At 50.3% G+C, this 19500-nt stretch overlaps 1 protein-coding gene and 1 long non-coding RNA gene across 2 annotated transcripts in view; one reads left to right on the forward strand and one right to left on the reverse strand.

Annotated features, from left to right (window-relative positions):
• LOC147026666 (uncharacterized) overlaps nucleotides 1-12503 on the reverse strand; it is a 22265-nt gene extending 9762 nt beyond the window's left edge. The window contains exons 1-4 of the long non-coding RNA XR_015058456.1: nucleotides 12404-12503; nucleotides 12145-12295; nucleotides 11906-12046; nucleotides 11359-11536 (exon numbers count right to left, since the gene is read on the reverse strand). This is a non-coding gene — a long non-coding RNA (uncharacterized LOC147026666). The remainder of the gene's footprint in view (nucleotides 1-11358; nucleotides 11537-11905; nucleotides 12047-12144; nucleotides 12296-12403) is intronic.
• LOC147026665 (LIM homeobox transcription factor 1-beta-like) overlaps nucleotides 1-14336 on the forward strand; it is a 29677-nt gene extending 15341 nt beyond the window's left edge. Inside the window, exons 4-6 of the mRNA XM_085882354.1 lie at nucleotides 11374-11485; nucleotides 11885-12070; nucleotides 12234-14336. Of these exons, the coding sequence (XP_085738480.1) occupies nucleotides 11374-11485; nucleotides 11885-12070; nucleotides 12234-12394 (459 nt within the window). The 3' untranslated portion in view covers nucleotides 12395-14336. The remainder of the gene's footprint in view (nucleotides 1-11373; nucleotides 11486-11884; nucleotides 12071-12233) is intronic.
• The last annotated feature ends 5164 nt before the right edge of the window (nucleotides 14337-19500 follow it).

A 19500-nucleotide genomic window follows, 5' to 3' on the forward strand; every position in this document is an offset into this window, starting at 1 on the left:
ATCAGTGCTTGTTTCCTTCATTCTGATCGTAGAAAATATTTGAAAATACCGAGGAACATTGCTTTTCAACCAGCTTTACAATCCCGTTATCAGGTTTGAAATATGTTGTAAAACAAAAATATGTATTTTATATGTGTTTTTCATGTTTTGGGTGACCCTGACCTTGACCTTGGGTCAATTTCGATCAAACTTTGTACACATGTTAATATTACATGCATAAATAGACAGTATAAGTTTCAATATAATAAGTGCAAAACTGTTTGAGAAATGGCCATGTGTAATTCACAAAATTCCCCATTGGTTTATAATGGGCGATTAATATAAAGTGATGCAGAATCCAGATCCTGATCTTGAACATCACCAAAAGTCACATATCTTTTTGCACTGAGGATTTCTATCAGCTGTTAAAATTTTCATCCAAATCGGTTAAGAATTGTGACCTGTAGAACGAATAGAATTTTTTTTAAATCACGCCAATAGCTAAAAACTTTGACGTCATTCACTTGCGAAAACTGTGCATAACTTGTACTAACATGCATTTTAAAACATTTAGATATTCCATTAAAGTTTGTTTTGGCGTCAACAGGAAGTCGCTACGACTTCCGGTTACTGAGTTATGTTCAAAAGCTTGTTTTCACCTTTTTTTGACGTAACGCCGTGACGTTAAATGCGATTATGACGTGATTTGATCCCAGACTATTTCAGCAAGATTGGCTATCACGTGTTAAAATTTGAGAACGATTGCTTCAGTAGTTTCGGCTGCACACAAGCGTAAATATTTTTTTTAAATGATGTCAATAGGCAAAACTTTGACGTCATACGCTTGCGAAAACTGTGTAATTTGTAATAAGATGCATTTAGTAATCATTTAGACATTTGAATGAAGTTTAATTTGGCGTCAACCGGAAGTTGCTACGACGTCCGGTCACTGAGTTATGTCCAAAAATGTGTTTTCACGTTGTGTGACGTCACGTCGTGACGTTTAGTCCGATTGAGACGGGGTTTTGACGCGGACCGTCTCAGGTGGATTGCCTATCAGGTGTAAAAATTTAAGAACGACTGGTCCAGCCGTTTTGGCTGTAGACGACCGGACAAACAAACAAACCAACAAACGGAACAGACCAACATACTTGACAAAATCGAAGATTTCGCCAAGTAACAAACCGGACGATTACAATATCCCGCTCCCTCCCTCCGGGGGGCGGGATAATAAGTCAGAGATGGTGTCACCACATCTCACAGCACTCTCAGTACCAGAGTATAGTTCAGACATCAGATTGATCAGTTTTGGTGGCATCCCACAAAGACAAAGAATCCTCCAAAGGGCATCCCGATTCACTGAATCAAATGCTTGACAGAGATCAACGTAGGCTGCAAGCAGCCCCTCCCAAAACTCTCATCTGCGTTTTCGATGAGGATCCAAAGAGCAACGATATGGTCAATCTTTGACCTCTTTGGCATAAAGCCTGACTGTTCTGGACGCTGGTGCTCAAGGAGATGGTGGCAAACCCTATCAAAAATTATTCAAGCAAAGACCTTGCCCGGCACTGAGACCAACGCCACCCCTCGGTAGTTGTTGCAGTCTTGGCGATCACCCTTCCCTTTCCAGAGAGGGACAACAAGGCCCCTCTTCCAGTCAGTTGGGATGATGCCTGTGTTCCAGGCAGAGCACAGAACTGCATGCAACAACACGAGTACAGCATTTTCACCAACTTTGAGAAGTTCAGCATGGATGTCACACATCCCTGGAGCTTTTCTCATTTCAACCGGTTCACCGCAGCCTGTGTTTCCACAAACAAAGGTGGACCACAGTTGATTGGAGGGTCAACAATAGGGATAGTAACACCCCTGACATCGAACTCGACAGCTGGTGGATCAGCCTGGTACAGCCACTTAAAGTAATCGGCCCAGCAGGCCTTCACTTCGGACTCCTCTGTCAAGAACCCACCACCCTCTGCTCTAACTGCAGTACACCGAGGGATGGGCTTGGAGGAACGCAATGTGCAAATTCCCCTGTAAGCAGGATGAAAATCACTTGAGCAAATGTGATGCTCTACCCCCTCACAGATTCCTTGCACATAGGCCTCCTTGTCCACCCTTAGCGCACGTACAGTTTTACGCCTCAGCTCCCTGAACAGCTCAGCTCTGCCATTCAGCCTGGCCCTGCGACTCTGGTCAATGATATCCAGTGTCCCTTCAGCGACAAAATTCTTCTTCGCCCCACAGTGAGTTCCAAGACATCTCCCGGCAACATCAAGGAGGGTGGTCTTGAAGGCACTCCACAACTCTTCAGGATCCCCCAACTCTCCACTCAGCCTGTTCGCAAACTCCTCAGCTACCTTCTCATCATTGAGCTTGCCAACATCCAGTCGAGGCTGGGATGGTACCACCCTCCTGGATTTAAGCTGCAACTTCAGAGTTGCTACAACAAGCCTGTGGTCAGTATGAAGGAATTGAGCACTTTGGTAAACCTTGCAGTTCTGGATCATCCTCCAGCAACCATCAACGAGCACATGGTCAATCCCCTTTGTCACACCGCCAGCATTGGAATACCAAGTCCAGCGATGCGCCTGTGGGTGCTGAAACCATGAACCAGCCACCCTAAGTCCATGACTTCTTGCAAAGTCAAGGAACTTAGTGCTATTCTGGTTCACAGTTCCAGACCCATGGGGACCAACACATGTCTCATAATCATCCCTATCAGTTCCAGTCGATGCATTGGAATCCCCCAAGACTAGAAGAGTATCTCACTTGGGGCACTGATCACTCATCGACTTGAGTGTAGCATATAATGTGTCCTTCACGGTGAGATCACTCGCCTCAGTCGGTGCATGTACAAAGACCATGGAAATGACACCCAAGGAGTGACAAATCCTTTGTCTCATTACACGCTCATTGACTGGTGTTACCTCAATTATCACTGGAGTGAGGTTATTGGACACTGCTACAGCAACTCCTTGGGCATGGTTACCATCAGAGTGAACAGACCAATAGTCGGTGTAACCACCCACCATGATCTCGCTGCAATCTAATCTCCAAACTTCAGAGTGCTGCAATACCGATGTCCAAACGCTTGAGCTCAGATGATAACAGACAGGTGATCATCCTCTCTTTGGGATCGGACATTCCAGGCACCCACCCGAAGGGACCACCTCAGGTTAACCCAAGGAGACCGCCGTTTGGTGGATGACACCTCGGCACCACACCAAAACACACTATCACAATCTGACCCGGGAAGGCTACCCTATGGTTTCCCTCCTTTCATCAAAGATTTGGGGTCCTGAGGGGGTTTGGGAGGAGATATCATATTAATACAGCACACGGAGACCACCCGGAGATGTCAACGGGGTGTGGAGAGGGGAGGGGTTCAGGAGGAGGTAAGCCTGAGGGGAGGGGGAGGGAAGGCAGCATGAGGGGAAGGAAGGCAGCATGAGAAAAAGGAAGGCAGTGCAAGGAGTGGGGAAGACAGTGTGAGGGAAAGGGAAGGCAGCATGAGGGGCAGGGAAGGGGAAGGCAACGTGAGAAGAGGGGAAGGGAATGGCGAAAGAGCACGCCCAAACAGCAAAATTTTCTTTGTAATCACCAGGTTCTATATAAAACCAGGTGGGAGCATTTAAAACCCACTCTATCTACCTGGCAAAGGCCTGCATGCATGCTTGCAAATGCAGCAACTTTTGCACCCCTCGGTCAGCTCACTCCGAATTTATTCGTACATGCTACACTATGGGGAATCCATTTTAAATTCAAAACTAAACCATCAGTCCTTAACAGAGGGGGGAGAAGGGGGAGGGGAAAGGGGTGTGAGAGAGGAGAAGGGTGGGAGAAAAAGAGAGGAGAGGGGAGGGGTAGAGAGGGGAGGGGGAGAGAGGGAAGCGGGAGAAAGGGGAGGGAGGGGGAGAGAGGGAAGCGGGAGAAAGGGGAGGGGAGAGAGGGAAGCGGGTGCAAGGGGAGGGGAGAGAGGGAAGCGGGTGTAAGGGGAGGGGAGAGAGGGTGGAGGGGGAGAGAGGGTGGAGGGGGGAGGGAGGGGGAGGGAGAGAGAGGGGTGGAAGAGAAAGAGAGGAGAGGGAGGGGGACAGAGGGGAGAGGGAAGTGTGAGAAAGGGGAGGGGGAGAGAGGGTGAGGAGAAAGAGGGGAGGGGAAGAGCAGGGGGGGGGGGATTCCGGCAGATGTGACACATCAAGTTTATCATCCATCGGAGAGATAGCACACACATTGATGAATCACCCTGCCTGTGAAACACTGGGATGACAGTGTATACCTGGGTTGGGATAAAAACCCAGGCTGGACAGCTTAGAGCGAGCATGCGTACCTCTTATGTTATCTCACTGTATGCAGAGAGAGGGAAGGGGGGGGAGTGGGGAGAGAGGGAAGTGGGAGAAAGGGGAGTGGAGAGAGGGAAGCGGGTGTAAGGGGAGGGGGAGAGGGAAGCGGGTGTAAGGGGAGGGGGAGAGAGGGAAGCGGGTGTAAGGGGAGGGGAGAGAGGGAAGCGGGTGTAAGGGGAGGGGAGAGAGGGAAGCGGGTGTAAGGGGAGGGGGAGAGAGGGAAGCGGGTGTAAGGGGAGGGGGAGAGAGGGAAGCGGGTGGAAGGGGAGGGGGAGAGAGGGAAGCGGGTGGAAGGGGAGGGGAGAGAGGGAAGCGGGTGTAAGGGGAGGGGAGAGAGGGAAGCGGGTGTTAGGGGAGTGGGAGAGAGGGAGGGGGAGAGAGGTGAGGGGAGGGGAGAGGGGGAAGGGGAGGGGGAGAGAGGGAAGTGGGAGAAAGGGGAGGGGAGAGAGGGAGGGGGAGAAGGAAGTGGGAGAAAGGGGAGGGGGAGAGAGGGAGAGGGGTGGAAGAGAAAGAGAGGAGAGGGGAGGGGGACAGAGGGGAGAGGGAAGTGGGAGAAAGGGGAGGGAGAGAGGGTGAGGAGAAAGAGGGGAGGGGAAGAGCAGGGGGGGGGATTCCGGCAGATGTGACACATCAAGTTTATCATCCATCCGAGAGATAGCACACACATTGATGAATCACCCTGCCTGTGAAACACTGGGATGACAGTGTATACCTGGGTTGGGATAAAAACCCAGGCTGGACAGCTTAAATCGAGCATGCATACCTCTTATGTTATCTCACTGTATGCAGAGAGAGGGGAGGGGGAGTGGGGAGAGAGGGAAGTGGGAGAAAGGGGAGGGGAGAGAGGGAAGCGGGTGTAAGGGGAGGGGAGAGAGGGAAGCGGGTGTAAGGGGAGGGGAGAGAGGTAGCGGGTGTAAGGGGAGGGGAGAGAGGGAAGCGGGTGGAAGGAGGGGAGAGAGGGAAGCGGGTGTAAGGGGAGGGGAGAGAGGGAAGCGGGTGGAAGGGGAGGGGAGAGAGGGAAGCGGGTGTTAGGGGAGGGGGAGAGAGAGAGGGGGAGAGAGGTGAGGAGAGGGGGGAAGGGGGAGGGGGGAGAGAGGGAAGTGGGAGAAAGGGGAGGGGAGAGAGGGAGGGGGAGAAGGAAGTGGGAGAAAGGGGAGGGGAGAGAGGGAGAGGGGTGGAAGAGAAAGAGAGAGAGGGAGGGAGGGAGAGAAGAGGGAGAGAGGGAAGCGGGAGAAAGGGGAGGGGAGAGAGGAAGCGGGAGAAAGGGGAGGGGAGAGAGGGAAGCGGAGAGAGGGAGGGGAGAGAGGGAGAGGAGAGAGGGGAGAGAGGGAGGGGAGAGAGGGAGGGGGAGAGAGGGAGGGGAGAGAGGGAGGGGGAGAGAGGGAGGGGAGAGAGGGAGGGGAGAGAGGGAGGGGAGAGAGGGAGGGGGAGAAAGGGAGGGGAGAAAGGGAGGGGGAGAAAGGGAGGGGGAGAGAGGGAGGGGAGAGAGGGAGGGGGAGAAAGGGAGGGGGAGAGAGGGAGGGGGAGAAAGGGAGGGGGAGAAAGGGAGGGGGAGAAAGGGAGGGGAGAAAGGGAGGGGGAGAAAGGGAGGGGGGAGAAAGGGAGGGGAGAAAGGGAGGGGAGAAAGGGAGGGGGAGAGAGGGAGGGGGAGAAAGGAGGGAGAAAGGGAGGGAGAGAAAGGGAGGAGAAAGGGAGGGGAGAAAGGGTAGGAGGGGAGAGGGAGGCGGGAGAAAGGGGGGGGGGAGAGAGGGAAGCGGGAGAAAGGGGAGGGGGAGAGAGGGAAGCGGGAGAAAGGGGAGGGGAGAGAGGGAAGCGGGAGAAAGGGGAGGGGAGGGAGGGAAGCGGGTGGAAGAGAGGAGAGAGGAGAGAGGGAGGGGGACAGAGGGGAGAGGGGAGGGGGACAGAGGGGAGAGGGAAGTGGGAGAAAGGGAGGGGGAGAGAGGGTGAGGAGAAAGAGGGGAGGGGAAGAGCAGTGGGGGGGGGATTCCGGCAGATGTGACACATCAAGTTTATCATCCATCCGAGAGATAGCACACACATTGATGAATCACCCTGCCTGTGAAACACTGGGATGACAGTGTATACCTGGGTTGGGATAAAAACCCAGGCTGGACAGCTTAGAGCGAGCATGCATACCTCTTATGTTATCTCACTGTATGCAGAGAGAGGGAAGGGGGGGGAGTGGGGAGAGAGGGAAGTGGGAGAAAGGGGAGTGGAGAGAGGGAAGCGGGTGTAAGGGGAGGGGGAGAGAGGGAAGCGGGTGTAAGGGGAGGGGGAGAGAGGGAAGCGGGTGTAAGGGGAGGGTGAGAGAGGGAAGCGGGTGTAAGGGGAGGGGAGAGAGGGAAGCGGGTGTAAGGGGAGGGGGAGAGAGGGAAGCGGGTGTAAGGGGAGGGGGAGAGAGGGAAGCGGGTGGAAGGGGAGGGGAGAGAGGGAAGCGGGTGGAAGGGGAGGGGGAGAGAGGGAAGCGGGTGGAAGGGGAGGGGGAGAGAGGGAAGCGGGTGTAAGGGGAGGGGGAGAGAGGGAAGCGGGTGTTAGGGGAGTGGGAGAGAGGGAAGCGGGTGTAAGGGGAGGGGGAGAGAGGGAAGCGGGTGTAAGGGGAGGGGAGAGAGGGAAGCGGGTGTAAGGGGAGGGGAGAGAGGGAAGCGGGTGGAAGGGGAGGGGGAGAGAGGGAAGCGGGTGGAAGGGGAGGGGAGAGAGGGAAGCGGGTGGAAGGGGGGAGAGAGGGGAGTGGGGAGGGGGAGAGAGAGGGGTGGAAGAGAGGAGAGAGGAGAGGGGAGGGGGACAGAGGGGAGAGGGAAGTGGGAGAAAGGGGAGGGGAGAGAGGGTGAGGAGAAAGAGGGGAGGGGAAGAGCAGGGGGGGGATTCCGGCAGATGTGACACATCAAGTTTATCATCCATCCGAGAGATAGCACACACATTGATGAATCACCCTGCCTGTGAAACACTGGGATGACAGTGTATACCTGGGTTGGGATAAAAACCCAGGCTGGACAGCTTAGAGCGAGCATGCATACCTCTTATGTTATCTCACTGTATGCAGAGAGAGGGAAGGGGGGGGAGTGGGGAGAGAGGGAAGTGGGAGAAAGGGGAGTGGAGAGAGGGAAGCGGGTGTAAGGGGAGGGGAGAGAGGGAAGCGGGTGTAAGGGGAGGGGGAGAGAGGGAAGCGGGTGTAAGGGGAGGGGAGAGAGGGAAGCGGGTGTAAGGGGAGGGGAGAGAGGGAAGCGGGTGTAAGGGGAGGGGGAGAGAGGGAAGCGGGTGTAAGGGGAGGGGAGAGAGGGAAGCGGGTGGAAGGGGAGGGGGAGAGAGGGAAGCGGGTGGAAGGGGAGGGGGAGAGAGGGAAGCGGGTGGAAGGGGAGGGGAGAGAGGGAAGCGGGTGTAAGGGGAGGGGAGAGAGGGAAGCGGGTGTTAGGGGAGGGGGAGAGAGGGAAGCGGGTGTAAGGGGAGGGGAGAGAGGGAAGCGGGTGTAAGGGGAGGGGAGAGAGGGAAGCGGGTGTAAGGGGAGGGGAGAGAGGGAAGCGGGTGGAAGGGGAGGGGGAGAGAGGGAAGCGGGTGGAAGGGGAGGGGAGAGAGGGAAGCGGGTGGAAGGGGGGGAGAGAGGGGAGTGGGGAGGGGGAGACAGAGGGGTGGAAGAGAGGAGAGGGGAGGGGGACAGAGGGGAGAGGGAAGTGGGAGAAAGGGGAGGGGGAGAGAGGGTGAGGAGAAAGAGGGGAGGGGAAGAGCAGGGGGGGGATTCCGGCAGATGTGACACATCAAGTTTATCATCCATCCGAGAGATAGCACACACATTGATGAATCACCCTGCCTGTGAAACACTGGGATGACAGTGTATACCTGGATCGGGATAAAAACCCAGGCTGGACAGCTTAGAGCGAGCATGCGTACCTCTTATGTTATCTTACTGTATGCAGAGAGAGGGGAGGGGGGAAGTGGGGAGACAGGGAAGCGGGAGAAAGGGGAGGGGAGAGAGGGAAGCGGGTGGAAGGGGAGGGGGAGAGAGGGAAGCGGGTGGATGGGGAGGGGGAGAGAGGGTGGAGGAGGAGGGAGGTGGAGAGAGGGGAGTGGGGAGGGAGAGAGAGGGGTGAAAGAGAGGAGAGGGGAGGGGGACAGAGGGGAGAGGGAAGTGGGAGAAAGGGGAGGGGAGAGAGGGAAGCGGGAGAAAGGGGAGGGGAGAGAGGGAAGCGGGAGAAAGGGGAGGGGAGAGAGGGAAGCGGGAGAAAGGGGAGGGGAGAGAGGGAAGCGGGAGAAAGGAGAGGGGAGAGAGGGAAGCGGGAGAAAGGAGAGGGGAGAGAGGGAAGCGGGAGAAAGGGGAGGGAGAGAGGGAGGGGAGAGGGAAGCGGGTGAAAGGGGAGGGGGAGAGAGGGTGGAGGAGGAGGGAGGGGAGAGAGGGGAGTGGGGAGGGAGAGAGAGGGGTTGAAGAGAAAGAGAGGAGAGGGGAGGGGACAGAGGGGAGAGGGAAGTGGGAGAAAGGGGAGGGGAGAGAGGGAAGCGGGAGAAAGGGAGGGGAGAGAGGGAAGCGGGAGAAAGGAGGGGAGAGAGGGAAGCGGGAGAAAGGGGAGGGAGAGAGGGAAGCGGGAGAAAGGAGAGGGGAGAGAGGGAAGCGGGAGAAAGGGGAGGGGAGAGAGGGAGGGGGAGGGAGGGGGAGAGAGGGAGGGGAGGGAGGGGGAGAGAGGGGAGAGAGGGAGGGGGAGAGAGGGAGGGGAGAAAGGGAGGGGGAGAGAGGGAGGGGGAGAAAGGGAGGGGAGAAAGGGAGGGGGAGAAAAGGGAGGGGGAGAAAGGGTAGGGGGAGAGGGAAGCGGGAGAAAGGGGAGGGGGAGAGAGGGAAGCGGGAGAAAGGGGAGGGGAGAGAGGAAGCGGGGAGAAAGGGGAGGAGAGAGGGAAGCGGGAGAAAGGGGAGGGGAGGGAGGGAAGCGGGTGGAAGGGGGGAGAGACGGGAGTGGGGAGGGGGAGAGAGAGGGTGGAAGAGAAAGAGAGGAGAGGGGAGGGGGACAGAGGGGAGAGGGAAGTGGGAGAAAGGGGAGGGGGAGAGAGGGTGAGGAGAAAGAGGGGAGGGGAAGAGCAGGGGGGGGATTCCGGCAGATGTGACATCAAGTTTATCATCCATCTGAGAGATAGCACAGACATTGATGAATCACCCTGCCTGTGAAACACTGGGATGACAGTGTATACCTGGGTTGGGATAAAAACCCAGGCTGGACAGCTTAGAGCGAGCATGCGTACCTCTTATGTTATCTTACTGTATGCAGAGAGAGGGTAGGGGGGAGGGGGGAGAGAGGGAAGCGGGTGTAAGGGGTGGGGGAGAGAGGGAAGCGGGTGTAAGGGGAGGGGAGAGAGGGGAGAGAGGGGAGGGAGAGGGGAGAGAGGGGAGAGAGGGGAGGGGAGGGGAGAGAGGGGAGGGGAGGGGAGGGGAGGGGAGAGAGGGGAAGGGAGAGAGGGGAGGGGAGGGGAGAGAGGGGAGGGAGGGAGGGAGGGGAGAGAGGGGAAGGGAGAGAGGGAGGGGAGGGGAGAGAGGGAAGGGGAGAGAGGGGAGGGGAGAGAGAAGAGAAGAGGGGAGGGAGAGAGGAGGGAGAGAGGGGAAGGGAGAGAGGGAGGGAGAGAGGGGAGGGGAGAGAGGGAGGGGAGAGAGAGGGAGAGGGGTGGAAGAAGAGGGAGGGGAGAGAGAGGGAGAGGGGTGGAAGAAGAGGAGAGGGCAGGGGGACAGAGGGGAGAGGGAAGGGGGAGAAAGGGGAGAGGAGAGAGGGAAGCGGGAGAAAGGGGAGGGGAGAGAGGGAAGCGGGTTTAAGGGGAGGGGAGAGAGGAAGCGGGTGTAAGGGGAGTGGGAGAGAGGGAGAGGGGTGGAAGAGAAAGAGAGGAGAGGGGAGAATGGGGAGGGAGGGAGAGAGGGGTGGGGAGGGGAGAGGAGGGTGAGGAGGGGAAGAGGAGGGGAAGAGGGGAGGGGGAGAGAGGGTGAGGAGAAAGAGGGGAGGGGAAGAGCAGGGGCAGGGGGAGGATTCCGGCAGATGTGACATCAAGTTTATCATCCATCCGAGAGATAGCACACACATTGATGAATCACCCTGCCTGTGAAACACTGGGATGACAGTGTTTGCCTGGGTTGGGATTAAAACCCAGGCTGGACAGCTTAGAGCAAGCATGCATACCTCTTGGCAAGCATGCGTATATCAATATATTCAGGACAACTTTGAGTGAGCATGCATATATTGATATATTCAGTGACAGTGCGAATATTGTAGACCTTTCACAAACTGTCTTAAGCACTCAAGCAAACACTCCAAAGAAAGAGTTGATAAGGACCAGTCGGCCTGACAAGTGATGAGTGATCACCAATCGGTCACGTAAACACCATGCACCTGGAGACGCCAAGTAATATCCGAATTGGACAAATTAACACCTTTTTTTTAGCAGTCAGAACTACTGCTGAAATCAACTAAGAAGTTTTAATTTTGAAATTCGGCTGAGATTAAGTGTTTATCAAGGTTACGGCATGTGCAGAAATGAAATAAAGCCACGAACGCTGGCATCTCCCTGCGTTTATAAGCATTGCAATGTATCCAGTGATTCGGCGGTATGATGAACAGGCATTTGATGAAATGAGTGAGGAAAGTGAAAAAAAAACTTTATCATTGAGAAACCATTGCGACCAGTTCCAAGTCAAGGAATTTTTGAGCAGGCGAAAAAACAAAATGGCGAATTAAGACCCCAGCGAGGGACAGCAACGTAACCGAGGATAACGCCACCTTGATAAAGCATAATTAAATAAGGCCGTTAATTATGTTCAAAAGGGGTGTTTTAATTTACCCAACCACCCAATTTTCATTCATGCAATACCTTGGCGTTCCCTTGATATGCATGCAAAGTTTGGGGCCACAAGGTTTCATGACTTTGAAGTTTTGGAGTTATGGAGGAGACAGATGGACTGACACACACTGACATTTATGAATATAGACAATTCAGCTTTTCTTGTTTCACAGCCCAGTGCTGAGATCATAACATAGCATGACCATATTCATTCCACTTTATTCTTGTTCTGGATCCTCACCCTGTGCCTATGCAGATGAAGAAGCTTGCCAGGCGGCAGATCCAGCAGGAACAAGGTCAGGGCCAGAGGTTGGCCGGAGCTCGAGGGACCAGCAGATCGGTACGGCGCATGAAGGATGAGGCGGAAGGTGAGGCCTCCAGGGGAGGAGAGGAGACTTTTTTGTTTCCTTCCACACACACTGTATCCAGTAAATCAAAGACAAGTATATTAATTGTTTAGAATTGTTTAAATGATAATTGATAATTTTATTATGCCTCTCATCTGAGTATTGGTTCGGCTATTAAATGAAACTTCTTACTGTATGCAGAAAACTAATGTTCTCCTCAATGCATCATGTGTACCTTTTTACCTTGAGAGCCCCAAATTCACCTTGATAACATCATAGTTATTTTTACCTGAACATCCCCAAATCACTATTCTTTCATAACATGTGGCTTGTTTCAGTGAATACAGTAAAAATAATAAATATACTTATTATACATGACACCGACTGTCATTTCCTCCCTCACATCACTCTCCTGAACAGTGTTGCTGAACACGTACTCACCATCACCTGTGGAGCAGCTCCCTCTGGGCCTCGAGGCTGTGCTTTCACCATTTTCCCAACTCGCGCATGGGCCAGGAACTCTAGAACCTGCCCCATACCCACCTGATCCCTTCCAACTAGGCCTTACACCACCGCAAATGCCTGGGGATCACATGAACCCCTATGGTGAGTGGCCGATGGCAGTTAGCCATTTTTGAGAATATTACTAAAACAAAAGTTTTCTCACAAAGTGTAATCACGTGATAATTAGAGGAAAATCATGCGAGAAGCACAACAACGATCTTCGATCGAGGACAAACTAAGCATTTTCATTGCGTTTCTCATGCAGGTAGCGATGCGTTCTTCCCCGACCTGGAAACCGAAGGGTCAGTAGGAAGTCTGGGGGAGTGCCTGTTGGTGACACCGGACAACATGAACAGCCTTCAGCCTCGCATTGGAAACCCCATCGATAGACTTTATTCCATGCAAAACTCTTACTTCACATCCTAAAGTTGTTACATGATGTGCGTGTGTCCAAACACTTCTCTTTGCGGCATCCACCAGCCTCATCTGAAGCAAGATGGAAGCACAATGAAGAACTGTGATAGCAATGCACCCATAATGCCAAAATATTTCGAAATCAGATGACTTAACCTCTTTGCATCCTCCTTATCAGCACCACATGGACTCAATATGACATAGAAATCCTTACAGGTGACTGTACTGGAAAAACGACCACAAGGCATGATGACATGAGTGATGAGCACTTGGAAATTTGTGGGAGGTGAGGAAACTAAAAGGAAGCCAGATCACCAGCAAATGGCACGTGTTCGGTTCAGAAGATCAGTGTTGATAGGAAGAGTAGTAAAAGGTCATTGGAAACAAAACGAAGAATTCATCGATATGCAAGCATTGGGTGTACGTCATTTGCACATATGTATGTATGCGTGTACATTACCTGAATAGGAAATCGATTTGTGAACGAAATTCTTCATTGGAATTCATTAAGCTGAAAATCAGAAAATCGCAATCAACGAGGGCAGTTAATCGAACTAAAATAAAAGCAGAATATATTAACATTCACAGTTCATGATCAACTATCGTTTTGTATGGCCTTGCAAAATAAACAAAAATCTGTCAACACTGACACTCATTCACATGTGAATTACCAGTCATATCATCCATGCTTCATTCACACCCGAATTGCCATTTAATTGCACTCACACCTGATTACCAGTCAAAGCATTCACAAGTGGTATGTCATTCACACCACCATTAACAAACATTAAAATTTTGAAACCACAGCAAAGGGGAAGGAACACGAAAGCACAACCAACCCGCAGGTTGTTTTCGCCAATCGGGAGTGAAGCTTGAGAAAGTCCAACGTTTCAGTCACAGAGTGACCTTTGTCAGGTAGTGATCAGATTGGCGTGTAGAAGTGGGGTGGGTTGGAACGAGTTGGTCTTCCTTGAGGGCATTTAAGATCTGAGCGCACGTGGCCTGTGTTAATCCCCGACGAAGGCCGCTCTGTGGTTGAAACATCAGCTTTTCTGAGCTTTCTGACAAAACCTCAGTTCGTTTTCGTTTTGCGTTCTTCGCTTACAGGATTCTCGATATTTTAGAGGTTACAGATTCTGCCATCTCTAAACTGTTCGTAGACACCCGATTCAATTCCCAGTTATGGTTTCATTTTCGTTAACACACTCAACGAGTTAAGAGCTTGTAAAATTAATATCAAGTTTTAATTGTAAATAAAATATAAATATGAACCATCAAAGCGAACAGCAAAGCAACAAGTAATAATTGGAACGGCTGGTAATTGAAAGAAACTGCTTGGAAAGCGTTGTTGAAATTGTTGCTGTCAAAGGCACGTGACCAAGAGCTCGGTACAAGTGGCTCAAACACCACGGACGTGTCGGGCTCAGACAATGGCAGGTGGTACAATATCCAGACGTGGACAGGTAGGCAAAGTTCATACAATTGTGCAATGTGTAAGGACAGTATGAATCAATATAAAATCAGAAGTTCCATTTATTTTCTTGATGTGCTGTGTATTACGAAGCAAAATGCTATTATATATGTATATTTTATTATTTATACCTTGTGGTGTAGACATGCTTTGTAGAGAGAATATTTTACTTTGTTCCACTTACATTTCAAGTGACATTTAAATCGCCGAAGGATAAAAATGAACATAATCACACTCTAACAACACATGACACTAATTTATGGAACAGATATTTATCTATTTATTAGGAGACCTGAAGCCAAAGGATTTAGAAAAATCATGATTGGCATTGTGAAAACAAAAATCCTGAATTCCAGACAAATATTCTTTGGTTCCACACCAGTCGCACACTGCCTGAACCCTGTGTGCATTCGATGTTTGTTCGTGCAAATGTAGAAATGTCTTATGTTAAAGTTTTAATAAAACTTCCAAAATTTCCTCAAACTGCTGTCAATGTACTCTGTGCAGGAAAGACACAGTGAATACCGTTTTTCACTGTGGTATCAATGACCAGTGTAAGCACGACAGCAAGAACCAGTGGAAGAAGTATAACTGGTACTGGTGTAAACAGTACAGCTTGAAGTGAAGCTTGAAGCTGTACTGTAAACAGTACAGCTTCACTTCAAGCTGTACTGCTACAATTAGGGGAGACACGAAACCAAAACTGCCCCAATAGTCCATTTGCCGTTATTATGTGTTCCATTGTCAACCTTGTTGATGTGGAAAGTGAATGGTTTTATGATTATTTTGGACTAACATGGGTCCATTAATAAAATTCAGGTTGGTTGCCGGGGTGGCTTCCTTGGGAAACTCCTGTAATTTGCATGAATTCAAGATGGCCGCTACAGGTCAGACGATGGGGCTAAGTTTTTAATCAGTCAACATATAATCCTGTGTAATACCTCTTTGCCATATGATTTTGACATGAGGAATTCAATTTTGGAGTTATTTTTTACATTCAGGAATAAATAGAGGTTCACATGAAATGTCCATGACTATTTTCTGCTGAAAATTATGCAACACCAATGCAAAAGTGAAGTCATGAATGGTTCACAACAGTATGTTGATAATCAGAAAGCATGCACATTGTCATGTCATCATATTGGACATCTTAGGAACAGAGGACATAGAGCCGAGTGGACAACTTACGTATTGTTCATTCCCATTCATTGTACTCATCCCCTTCCGTATCCTCGTCTCTTTCCAGTTCTGCTTCGTCACTCCCTTCTTCCACTTCACTTTCACTGTCCTCCACAGTCTTGTGTGGGTTGAAGCACTTGTCACTGCAACCACAAGTGCAGTATAGCGTGCAGGAGATCTTTGCATGGTGACAACTGCAACTTGCAGTACTGCAGGCCTTCCCCTCTGCTTTGCATCCACACCACACAACATCCATGAGGTCCAATGGGGCTGGTGGAGTAGCAGAAGTTGCTGGCACTGGGATTCCATCTCTGATGTCCCATCCATATTTTGTAATGTCAAGTTCAGGTGGGGCCTGCTGATCAGCTGATTTTGCAAGTACTGTCTGTAGATGTGCATGCAAAATATGTAGGAAGAGATTGATCTCAGTTGGCGGTAATGCCATGAGCTTGAGGGGCTTGCCAGACTTCCTTGTGTACATATAGTACCTCATCTCACTCATCGTGGTTTCTGGCTTACCATACAGGGCACAGAAGAATGTCCGCCCTGCTTCCATGAGCTGTTCATGGCTTGCGTTCAGCTCGCCAAGTGCGGAGTACAAACCAGGGAAGTTGCCAGCTCTCAGTGTCTTCAGGGCTGACACTTTGCCCTTGCCGTATGGCTATGACGTGGTATCTGAGCCAGTGATGTAGTGCATTCCCAAAAACTGCAGACACTTGGGACCAAGCTGGTCACAGGTGGTGTTGATATCCCAAATTGCTCCATCCCACCTTTCCATCTGCACTGTGGCCTGGATGTTGCGCTGGTAAACCCAGTAAACCATCAATACCAAAACATCAGTGTCATCAGAGAGGATACGTATCACTCTTGCATTACATTCAGCAGCCATGAGCAGGTGTGAGATCATTGTAATGTCTGCTTCATCATGGTTGAACGCATCATGGCTCCAGCTCTCCACAGTAACTCCTTCACCAAAGTTATAGGTACTCAAAACCTTGGACAGCTGCAACTTGTTCAGCTTGTTTTTCAGGATGACGTCTCAACTAGGCAGGGGTGTGTTTATTGTGAGGTCATAGTTGATGGAACCAATGCCAGCACACCTCACTCGTTCATGGTCCTTTGCAGAAACATCATAATATTTGTCAAAGACCAAGATCTTCTGACCAGCAATGGCAGACAGCCTTGTCTTGATGGACTCAACTAAGACTGACACAGTTCCCCTGAAAGGCCAGACAATATGATAGAGAAGTTGGCTTGCATCAACAATGGTAACATCTGGTTGCAGAGACTTGTGTCTGAACACAGAGTTTGTGTGCCAGTGGTGCTTTGTTGCCTTTCCTTAAGCACCCATATTCATCAATCAGTGAGGGGGGTACTGCACAGAGCTCAAACTGGAAGATAGGTCCTCGCTCCATTTGTCTTTGCTGTCCAATAGTCAGCAGCCTGAGGAAGATGGTTTCCAGATCAAAGATCGTCTTGTCCCCAATTTTCACTCCTTTCTGTAAGTGCTCCATTCTCTTTATGGGGCATGAGATGGTTGCATGGAATCCACCTGGAAGGGTTGCATGGAACTCTGCAACCATTTTCTGACCTATAACCACGAATCCTCAACATTCACTTCAGCTTCTCGGGGAGCAATTCGACCATTGGCAATGTTGTACAGATGTGGTGAGTGATTCTCAAGAGGATGAGACACATTCGACAATTCAAGTAAAATCCGGCGCCTATCATCTGCATCAAGTTCTCTCCTCTTCTTCCCCTCCTCCTTGTGACGTGGTCCGATTCTTGTGTCCTTTTTCTCTCACTTGGTCTTCATTGTCCTTGTTTGAGGAGTCAGGGTAGATGTGCTCCATTGTATCTGAGATGTAGGCAGTGACAGGAAAGGAATCGATCCACTCTGCTTCCATCTCTGGAGAAAGAGTCATACCCTTGAGGCCACCCTTGCCAATTCTAATAGCAGTTTGTTCACCGAACTGATCAGAGCTCACACCATTCCAAATGCCTTCCTGGTGACGACACACAAAAGCACCTGATATGAGCTCTGACTTGTCATCTGGTGGCAGCAGATTACGCATCTCCAGAAGGTGATGGGTGATGTAACGGGCATAGTGATGGTGACCAGCAACAAATAAGTAGGGAAGCATGCATTCAAGTGTTAGCTGTTGCAGCAGGAAGTCTGCCTCCCTCTCACTACGCAGAAGTTGATGAACAAGCAGAGTAGGCTTGATGAAGTTATCTACCCAGTGCTTCCCAGTTGGGTGCTATCTGCATGTCTCAAGGTAGCTGCACAACTCCTGGAATGTCTTGGGGCCGGTGGTGAGGAAGGAAATGAGAAGGGCAGTCGAAACCATCCAAAAGTCTGTCATTGAGCGAACCCAGGACTTGCCACTCATGATTCCTGCCAGGCCCCCGAATGCTGAACTGATGAGAGTCTCAACACCAGACCCACGCATGAATTTGCCAATGCAACCACAGAAGGACTGCACAGTGTGCATTATCCCAGGCCTCAGAATCACATTTTTAAAGCGATCAACGTCATACCACTTGATTTGGCAAGCCACCATGTAGAGCTGGAGATCCACAGAGATGTGGACATAAGTCATTCCCATATCAGTCAATGACTTCTGAAGATACTCCAGTGAAGAACAAAACAATGAATTTGTAACTCGCATATTAATGTCGTATGTGAGCATCCAGTTGTCAGAATAGTGACCTTGTTGTCATTCAAAATGTATCTCACACGGCAAACAATTGCCAGGAACTCGAACATTGACCTCAAATTTACTTCTAATCACAAAAATAAGGTTAAATATTGATTCCTCGTGCCAAAATTATATGGAAAAGATGTCTCATGTGTAATTTTAAGTTCATTACCTAAAAAGTTATATTTTCAGCCCGGTCGATGACGGGCATCTTGTATTTGCGCAAAAATAACAGATTTCCCCATGGTTGCCATCCGGGCAACCAAGCTTAATTTTGTCTATGCATGCCTGTGAACAAGAAACCACCATAAAACCATACACTTTTGAAGACAACAAGGTTACTTCTCTGGCAAATGGATGACAACAAAGAATCGAATCATGGCGAATATGGTGAGATATAACAAGAATTGGTATGAGCTCGATAGTCAGAATTGATATGAGCAGTTCACAAGGAATTGTTATGAGCTCTATAGCTTTCTCTCTGAAAGGACTGTCTGGACCCCCCCACCCACCCCCCATCTACTTCCTCAACAATCCTCTTGAAGAAGTCCTTACATTCGACCCTTTGGGTCTCACTATCTGCCATGATATTTTCTGGGAAAACCACATTTCCAACCTGGCCTCCAGTCATTCGCTGACTGGGCATCCTCCATCATGCAAAGTCCTTCCTTGGCACACCTGAGCTCATGATGACATACAAAGCTTTTATCCACATCATGATGGAGTACTTCTCTCCCTCTGGGCTAGTGCTCCTGCCTCACATCTCTCTCAGCTTCACGCTGTGGATGGTATCTCCCGTGATGAGGCTGACTCTGAGTCTCTCACTCACTCACTGCAGGTAGGTCGGTGGTCTTTCTGTCTTCAATAGTCTCCTCTCTGGCCTCCCCCCTCGCACCCCCCCCAGATCTGTCTGTGATCTGTCCTCCCCCCCAGATCTGTCCTCCCCCTCCCCCCCCCAGAGCGCTCAAGGTCTGCCAGCAACCGCCTTCTGGTGAAGCCAATCAAGAATTACCAAAATCAAGAATCACTGTTCACCTTCACTCTTTCATTCCTCTTTTTTTCCCACCTAGGGAACAAATTCCCACACTCTCTTCAATCCCACTCTTCCTTACAGATCTTCAAAACAGCTGTTCTCACCGCCTCTTATCTTCCGCAATCCAAAACCACAATCTTTTCTACCCCAGTTAATCCATCCCAAACCGACCTCCTTGAAATTCCCTGCTTTCCTTCCTGAAAGTCCATGTAGTGTGCATCTTGTTTACCCCGTGTACACCGCCCCATCCCTCTCCCTTCCACAGATCTCCTAATGTCTGTGCACCCTACTATTTTGTGCTCCCCTCTCCCACCCTCTTGTTTCCTGCTCCCTTTGTTGTACGTTCTGTGTGTTAGCTCTTCAATGAGCCTCGATATTGTACACAAAAAAGCAAGCATTGGTATGAGCAGTATACCGAGAATTGGTACGACCTCAATAGCTAGAATTGATATAAGCAGTATAATGAAAATCAGTGTAAGAAGTAAAGCGACAACCAGTGTATGTAGTATAACGAGAATTGGTATGAGCTCTATAGCTAGAATTGGTGCAAGCAGCACAGCTATAATTTATGTAAGCAACATAGAGAACCAGTGTAAGCAGCATACTGAGAACCAGTGTAAACAGTATATATATATATATATATATATATATATATATATATATATATATATATATATATATATATATATATATATATATATATATATATATATATATATATATATATATATAT

The sequence above is a fragment of the Eptatretus burgeri genome, chromosome 5 (genome assembly GCF_056783735.1).
Source record: "Eptatretus burgeri isolate ZD-2024b chromosome 5, Ebu_testis_v1, whole genome shotgun sequence".
Lineage (NCBI taxonomy): Eukaryota > Metazoa > Chordata > Myxini > Myxiniformes > Myxinidae > Eptatretus > Eptatretus burgeri.